The sequence below is a fragment of the Anoplopoma fimbria genome, chromosome 9 (genome assembly GCF_027596085.1).
Source record: "Anoplopoma fimbria isolate UVic2021 breed Golden Eagle Sablefish chromosome 9, Afim_UVic_2022, whole genome shotgun sequence".
NCBI classification, from domain to species: Eukaryota; Metazoa; Chordata; class Actinopteri; order Perciformes; family Anoplopomatidae; genus Anoplopoma; species Anoplopoma fimbria.
The window spans coordinates 22,543,142-22,552,487 of record NC_072457.1 but is presented as its reverse complement, the minus strand read 5'-3'; the positions used below and the strand labels follow the sequence as shown (position 1 = coordinate 22,552,487).

At 38.8% G+C, this 9,346-nt stretch overlaps 1 protein-coding gene across 1 annotated transcript; it reads left to right on the top strand.

The window, feature by feature from the left end:
• Positions 1-2,919: 2,919 nt before the first annotated feature.
• Positions 2,920-8,095, top strand: LOC129096431 (uncharacterized). Its single transcript, XM_054605208.1, has 4 exons — positions 2,920-2,989; positions 4,496-4,870; positions 6,120-6,262; positions 7,789-8,095. The coding sequence occupies exons 1-4, from the start codon at positions 2,959-2,961 to the stop codon at positions 7,924-7,926; spliced, it is 687 nt and encodes a 228-aa protein (XP_054461183.1). The 5' UTR covers positions 2,920-2,958; the 3' UTR covers positions 7,927-8,095.
• Positions 8,096-9,346: the final 1,251 nt, after the last annotated feature.

Below are 9,346 nucleotides of genomic sequence, written 5' to 3'. Positions count from 1 at the left end.
CCGTGTGAATGATTATTATTATTTTTTTTTTGCTGTGCACTCATGTAGAATATATTTTAGACATTTCGGTTCTTGTAGTGTCTAGACATGATACAAACCAACATCACTCCTGACCACACCTTGTTCCCCTCCCTCAGTTTCCTATTAACACATTTATTATCAGATCATTTCTGAGGGAAATCGTCAACACATTGACATCTCCACATGTACTGGCTATCTTAAGTTTTTATTCTGCTTTGATATCAGAGTGTAGTGTTCTTAATACTTGTTTCTCTTTCTCTTCTCTTTCTATTTCTTGGAAACCGGCCTCTTTGCAGACGTCCACTAAAGGAAGTGAAGAAATGATTGCACACATTCAGTGTATTTTATTCCAGCGTCATTGTTCTCTCTCACCTCATGAACGGCATTAAAACTAATTCGTACTGAACCAACCCCACCTGTAGACCTTGTGGGTTTGGTTGAGCGTTCCACAAAGCAGCAAGTAAGTGGAGTTTTATTTGACATAGTTTATGTACAGTAAAATACTTGAAAGTGAAAAAATCACAAATAATAAAAAGTTTCCTTTGATTGATATTGATGGGTATGATTGTTCAGTCTTGACATATGGGACTGCTCTTCCTCATTTGCTGAATAAATAGGTTTCAGATCATTATTGCCCCATGTGGATGTACGTAAACTGAGAACAGGCGAAATGTGTCCAACATAAACTTTGTTGTGCTCTGGAAGGTTTCCCTGATCACATGAACGTTTACAGAATATTTGCTTTATCACTCTACGGCCTCCAAACTGAACATAAAGCTGAATTTCAACTAAAAAATGAGTAAGTGCATGTAGAAATGCTCAGCTGCTAGTATATTAGGAGCAACTTAAACTAATGCAGCCTAATACAAAATTCTTGCATTAAACCCTACCTTAATAATGTTCAGTCCTTGTTGAAACTGTTTCACATTCATTTTGAAGGCTGCTGTTGTATTGCATTAGTTTATACTGACAGGTGTTTATTTTGTTCACCCCAGTTATATCAGCGAGTGTTGGCTAATATTATATATATATATATATATATATATATATATATATATATATATAATATAACAGATATTCCAAGTTTAGTTGTAACAGTTGTGACTGACTGCACAGCTAGTTTGATGAGCCTCAGATCTGCGCAGTCAGATGAAAAGGAAGTCTTTTTGGGTGGCTTTTATAAATGAATAAATAAGCTCCCTTGTACACAGGAATTCACGTTCAGACAGATTGCAGGGCTGCACACAGTAAGAGGTCCTCATTGTGAATCTGACTGCAGTGTGATCAGCAGAATCTAGATGTCTTTAAGGCGTTGACGCATGCAGATGGCATCAGGACCGACAGAGAGTTTACTTCTGTTTGTCTACAGGCCCACGGCCTTCATTGTTTTGGCCTGGGGTTTGAATGTGGATGTGCAGATTTACCACTTAGTGTGAGTACATCCAGGCCCACCTACATAGCATGTGATTCCTACACTGGTTTAATAAATCTGCAGGCTGCATCCAGCCAAGATCCCTTCTGACCATCTATGAAGACTCAGAATGGGGTCAGGCGTTTGGTGTCTTTTTTTTTTATGACCATAGACTTTCAGAAACTTGAAAAGATGTTTGCCAAAGGCCACTGCTGACCATTTGAGTTCAGAGCAGAGCAAAGGGCGTTCATGACAGGTTGAGCAATAGATTAGTTGTCAGGTCTATTTTTGAATATAAGGGGGTTCAGTTAGTCTACAGATCTGAGAAGAGATGTTTAAATTCTGTTAGTATTGTGATGTGTCGTAGTATACTGTAAGGTGTTCCTGTTTTTTGTCCCCCACCTTTATGTTATGTTTTTTTTATATAGTTATTGTGTTTAGCGCCCTGGAATAATGTAAATACTCCCACTGTGGCCACAAGCACATGTCTGCTTTGTACCTGTTGTCCACAGTCAAGCCCCCAAACCCTCCACCAGGGGGTGCTCTCACCTCATTCCTTATTCAAACTAAACAGATGCATACCATGTTATCACTAGCAGTCAGTAGCAGAACAAAACAGGCAATAAAAGGTGGTTTCACCCCAACAGAGAGAGGTCTTTGAGCATGCAGTCACAACCGGGCCCCCAAAATATTTAGCAGTTTGCTGATTAATAGTGTCTATGTAGCATCAACTATCCCAGTAAGTCATGACAGTGAGCCTGCATGAACAATACCAGAACCCTGGCACTATAGCTCACCTAAATGGAAGGCAGTATTTTTTAACATTTTATTTTTATTGCTTTTTCATAGACAGAACACATACATACAAAAAGGTAACAAAACATTTGTTGACATGTGACTTGAGCTCCTATGAGTTCCATATCATATATGTACACAATTATCATATCTATCTTGTGGTTGTGGTTCGGTCTTGTACCATCTCTTCGTAAAAGCCTTCTCCTAATGACTCCTGTCATAATACCAAAATGGAGTAACATACATGACTTAGGTATATCATAGCTCAGAGTTTTGTCTATAACAATACGAACATTTCCCCAGAACTGTGCAATTTCAGGACACAACCAAAATACATGGGATTATTGTACATTTACTAGCCCACGTTTTCTTCCAAAATGGTTGAACAATAGTGCTTGTAGTTTGGGGTTAATAAAGAATCTTATTACATTTCTCCAACAATGTTTTCTCCTAAATATGCGAGGACGTTGAAGACTGTTGTGTTCTCCAAAAATACAGCCATTCATTGTAAATGCACACCTAGTTCTTTTTCCCCTTTCAGTTTTACATAAAATGTTGTGTTTCCAAAATGTTTGTTGTTTTCAATGTAATCAATTACACCTGTGCTTTCCCTGCTATGACAAGCCAAAAGGCCTGCTGGTGACAAAGGTCTATGGACAGTGGGACGATTAGCTGACTGGGAAAGGCAGGAACGCTGTGAGGACCACTGGTGGGGAGGAAATGGATCTGAAATGACAGAAAATGACAAGTGCATTGGTATGGGTAACTATCAGATGCAGGTGACCTCTATATTTATAAAGTTCTCTGATGACTCTGCAATCGTCGGCCTCATCTCCGCCGGTGATGACAGGGAATACAGAGAACTGAACCAGGACTTCATAGGATGGTGCCGGCGGAACCGCCTCCAGATCAACTCTGGTAAAACCAAAGAGCTGGTGGTGGACTTCCGCCGGGGTAAACACTGTCCTCCGGGACCAGTGAACATCCAGGGAAAGGACATTGAGATTGTAAAATCTTATAAGTACCTGGGTGTTCACTTGAACAATAAACTGGACTGGACTAATCATACAAATTCACTGTATAAAAAAGGTCAGAGCAGACTCTATCTGCTGAGGAGACTGAGGTCCTTTGGAGAGCAGGGAGCACTCCTGAGGACCTTCTTTGACTCTGTGGTGGCATCAGCCATCTTTTATGCAGTGGTCTGCTGGAGCAGCAGCATCTCAGCAGCAGACAAGAAGAGACTGAACAAGCTTGTCAGGAAGGCCAGCAGTGTGCTGGGGTGTCCACTGGATACGGTGGAGGTGGTGGGAGACAGGAGGATGATGGCTAAGCTATCATCCCTGATGAACAACACCTCCCACCCCATGCAGGACACCCTGGCAGCTCTGTGCAGCTCCTTCAGCCACCGGCTGCTTCACCCCCGGTGTGTGAAGGAGAGGTACCGCAGGTCCTTCCTTCCTGCTGCTGTCAGACTGCACAACCAGCTCTGCTCCCAGTAGACCACATGACACATGACAATAAAAACATGACAATAAAAACCTGTGCAATATAAATACACTGTGCAATAATAGTTATAATAGTTATTCTGTCTGTAAATATAATATTTCAGTTATTGTGGATTCTTTACTGTTTTTTATTACAGTTTTTTATTGCTTATTTGATTATTTATAATACTTGTTTTGATCTTTTTATTTTTTTTACTATGTCTCTTGTTTGCACCATACCCTATGCTGCTGTACATCCTGTAAATTACCGCGCTGCGGGATTTATAAAGGATTATGTTATCTTATCTTATCTTATTTGTCTACCACAATGAAAATACAGCTGATTAAAAGGCCTTTTCCATAGCAGACATTTTGACTTTGTCTAAGTGTTGACTAACGCATGTGTTACTACGGCTCTGCTTCGTTCAATTGTCACAGTAAGACAGTAGGACAGCATCAGACCACATCAAACTGTAAAGGAAGCACTGTCCCCCGCACTGTCTATATGTGAGAGACAAAAGCGGCGGGCATTCAGTCCTGCAAGATGAAGCTCATCCGTTGGTTGGCCCTGTTGCTCTGTCTTTGTGTCAATGCAGGTACACGACCATTTATTTCTCTTAAAACTTTTAAAGAACAAGTCTGAACGCAATAAAGTTTACCAGACCAGCTGAGAGGAAATGTTTTTTAGAGCTGTACAAAGTAGTTTCAGTTACTGCTTCCTGAAATGTTTATGGATGTTTTTGAAACCCTCTAATCAGACAGTTTGTCCCCCTTTTCATGACAGCGTACAATGCAGTTTGGCGAGAGTCTGGCCAGAACGTCATCTTGAGATGTTCCTTCGCGGGATGTTCCAGTAGCATCAAAGGGTATGATGCGATGTATCTGTATCAGGACCACAAAGAGCGGAGACAGGTGCTTTACTACCACTCCAATCCAGGAGGAACCGACAAAATCACCCCGGGATTAAGTTTCAAAGGAAGGGTTCGGACAGAGGGAACCCTGAAGGACCACACGGTCACCATCAGCGGGCTGACTGTGGATGACGCCGGTGTTTACAGCTGTGTCTTCCTCAAGTATCCAGATGGTGAAGTGACATGCAGTGTCTACACACTATTTGTAGGATGTACAATAGTACAGAACAGTACAGTGCAAGCATCCAGTAAGTACCTTTTTTTTCAGTTATTTAATTCTATTTTATACTGGCACATTTAAAAGGAAATACTTAGCAGAGAAATTTACTTTACTCCACTAAGTTTGATGGCTATAGTAACCAGTTGCTTATGACAAACATATGTAAAACATACAAAACATATATTTATAAAATATGATATGTTTATGAAGTTATTCAGCAACATATAAAATTGGTATTGCATTTTGGTTTTGTTGACCTCACTCCTGTATGTGTGAAAATATTAGTAGTTGCAAATCTTGTTCCTTTGCTTTAAAGGTTGTTTCTCCTTTTCCTTGAAGCTTATAAAAAGCCAATATGTAGAAAGGTATTTAATTGATTACCTTTCCCGTTGCCACAAACTCTGTGTCTAAAACCATATTGAACCTCTTATTGTTGCAAAACTCCAATCAAATAAATATACTTACAGACTAAATAAAAATATAAAACAACATTACATTAAAAAAAAGTTATGTTTAGGCAAAAAAACACTTATTGAGGTTAAGGAAGAAAATAAACCTTTTTGGGACATTATAGATTACTTCACTTGCTGTCACTTGCTCTGACTGTTGCTTAGTCACATCAATACATTTATTTTGTGTCCTCCAACAATAAGACTCCTGTTTGTCCTTCCATCAGCATTCCATTCGTCCCTAGCTTCACGACTAAAACAGACAATTTGTGTCCCTGTACACGAACCAATCATTTGCATTTTGTGACTATTTCACAAATTTCACAGCTCTGCTCCCAGTAGACCAGATGACAAATGACACTTAAAACCTGTGCAATACAAATACACTGTGCAATAATAGTTATAATAGTTATTCTGTCTGTATATATAATATTTCAGTTATTGTGGATTCTTTACTGTTTTTATTGCTTATTTGCTTATTTATAATACGTTTTTTGATCTTGTTTGTTTACTATGTCTCTTGTTTGCACTATACCCTATGCTGCTGTAAATCCTGTACATTTTACAGCTGTGGGACTAATAAAGGATTATCTTATTTTATCTTATCTTAAGTTATCAATAAGTAAAGGATCAGAATACTGAATTCTTCTGAATACTCAAGACCTATACAAAACCATGTCTTTTATTATCCTGAGCCGTTTCCCATGTGCTTGTCTATCTATGCAAAGAGAATATCCATCTACTTTTCTATGGGGAATTTGCTGTCACTTGATGGAATGCTATTTGCAGGGAAGACATTTTATTGGCCTATTCATCTTTTTCACACAGGAGTGGAACCATGTTCAGCATCAACAGGAGCGCCTTACGGCCTCGCCGACGAGCATATTCCCCCTATGGTGTTGATCATCATCGCTGCCTGCACCCTCAGCACCCTGGCAACCATCATCTTCATCCTGCTGATCGTCCCAAGGGTGAGTTCACGTCTCACACATTTATCAGTCTGTCACTGCTGTAAACTGCTGTAAATGCGAGGTTTCACTCTTTGATTACTGCAGTCCAAGAGCTGATGACGTAGAATGCTCTGTCTGCAGGATATGGATGCAGCATCTTTAAACTTACTGCACCTCTGTTCACATTTCTTCCAACGCTGTCTCAAGGAAATTATCTTTACTCTTGGTGAGGAATAAATTATTGATTATTATTATTATTGAATAAATCAAGACAATGATTGATTGTGTTTATTTACTGTACGCACCAATTAATCACCTAGCCCAATTCCTTGTGTAACGTACTTGGCAATAAACAGCTTCTGATTCTGATTCTGATCGTCTTGAGTTATTCCTTGAATAACTCAAGACATCCAACTATTTTTCACTTGGTAATGCTAAACACTCAACCAAGTGGCAACCTCTGCTGCTGCAAAAAGAAGCTAATGCGGATGTGGCACCTTCACTTATCCAAGTGGCCGACTAATGCTGGTTCTAAAAGTCAGGCAATTAGCAAGGACCTCCCCCTCCATGTTAAAAGACCTAACTTTAAAGCAGAAATAAACATGTTTGCAGCCTGGCCACTGTAGCTAATATCACCGTTCATCAACACTGTATGGGGTTGAATCTTTATATAACTTTTAGATTGAGGCTTAAGGTTGGGCATAATTGAGGGCGTGGCCCCTTTGAGTGACAGCTGGTTGATATCTCAGGTTGCTAGCTGTCTGCTCTGCTGCAGCACCAAAGATCTACCTCTTTCCTCATTTTTTGATGAACCGGGAGATAGGCTGTGTCGTCACTGCCAGGACCTGTTTACTCAGACCTTGTTGTGTAGTAACTAGTACCTCTTATCTCGAGCGACCCATTAATGATTTCTGGAAAGAAACATTGCTGTTGAGCTTTTTAAATGTATTTTTTCAAATGTGTTTTTTCAGATGTGTTTTTTTAGATTTTTTTTAGATGTGTTTTTTAGATGTATTATTTCAAATGCCGTGTGCCACATAGTCCCATAATATTGGAGAGAAGCAGATCATCTCTACCACCGAATATCCAGAATTAAGAACTCACACCAAAACAATCTAGACTGATAAATAGCACGACAAGTAAAATATAAAATATGGGTTTTTGATTTGGGGTGACCTGCCCCTTTAAAAATTAAACATGGATCAATTAATTAATTAATTCAGGAGACTTGTAAACTATATTTTCAAAATGAATCATGGCTCTGGTCCATTTTATTATTTCTGTCAGAATTAAAAAAAAATTCCCCAGACAAATCCGACATAATGCTTTCCCCTTTATGCCCTTATTATTCTCGTCTTTATACTGAATACTGAATAATAATTAAAAAAACTAGTCAACAGTAACAGTAACACATTTGTCCCCAAAACATTTGGTCTTTGATTTCTCTAAATGTGATCTTAAGAGAGTCTTTGACATAATGACAATGATATCTGTACATACCTTCAACCTATCAGACAATCTCTGCTGTGACATTTGACCAACAACAGGTGAAACGATGGACTTGCAGCAGAATAAGAACAGCGGATGTCCTGCAGCAGGTCTTCAATGACAATGTGTATGAAGTTATGACCAAGAACGGCCTCCTCCCTCTGCAAGAGCAGCCGCCGCCCGGCCCGCAGGATTAGACTTAGCATTGCTTCCCTTGGCTTGGTGGCCATCTTCTTCTTGAAGGCTGGTTTACTTTGACTGATTGCACCAACCCACATGAGACAAAATGTGAAAAGCATTTCACAACTAAGCAATGGATCAATATTCAAACTTTAATATTTGTATGTTATGGTGTTTTTTTTCTTTAATAGCATCCTTAATAAATGCTTTAATAAGGTTCTTCATGGTTCATAAAAAATGGTTTCTAAACTTAAATATACTTACAATACTTCAGGTACTACTCGAAATGACTGTATTTGTCTCCACTTATTATACAGTCTGAAATAATTACAAATATAATTAAGGAAACAAACAAATCTGAGCTAGCAGTGAACAGCTTAGAGATGCAAAATAAAGATTTTCTGTTCTAACTGAACAGTAAATGATAAAGAGTTAAGAGATGAAAAAGGAAGTATGATTACTAATACCAAGCAAATGTAGATTTTGAAAAGCAAATGTGGGCAGCAGCTATTATTGAAGGTTGTGTGGGAAAGCTGTGCGAAAGCACATGTGGTCACAAACCACATACCTATGTTGAATACACTTACTGCTAAATGACTGTAATGTAATGTAATGTAAATTTGCATGCAAAATTCCCCAAAAATCAATAAAAGCAACACAGATAAAGATCTTGATAATTGTGACATATAAACTCCACATCCACTTATCTTTTTGTCAAACTTTACTGCTCTTGTTATCTTACTTCATCTAATTTCTAAGAAAGACACACGCGTGTTTCAGTAGAGGGCAGGAAGTGCATGTCAAACAAAACCACAGGCATCACAGACTCAAGATCCGACACATACCACAATAATATAACACAGCAGCTTGATAGCTTAGAGTTGCAAATGACGGAGAAACTCTTTTTAAAGGGGCAGTGTGTAGGATCTGGCGACATCTAGCGGTACATTTGCAGATTGCAACAAAGTGAAACTTCTACTGTGTTCCAATTGTGTATGAAAACTATAGTGGCTTGTGTGAAAATATGAATGTCCCTATCTAGAGCCAGAGTTTGGTTTGTCTGTTCTGGGTTACCGTAGAAAAACGGCGGCCTGCTCCATGAAGAGGACCCACTGCATATGCAGATATAGACGGCTCATTAGGAAACCAAAAACCCCACGATTCTTTTTTTGGGGTGATTATGCACTAAAGAAAACATAGTTATTAATATTCCTTTTCTGCCAATAGATCCCTCTAAATGATACACACTTTTCCAACTTGAGGTTGCTTTTTGACATGGTCAATTTTACACTTTATACTTGTCTAAAGATTTGACTGATTGAAATCTGATTTTTACCGATGAAAATCTTAGATATGATGCTTCTGGCATCGGATGTAGTTTTTAAATCAATAATTTTCTTATTATAAAGAGCTCGTGCTTCATTCCAAGAGGTGGCA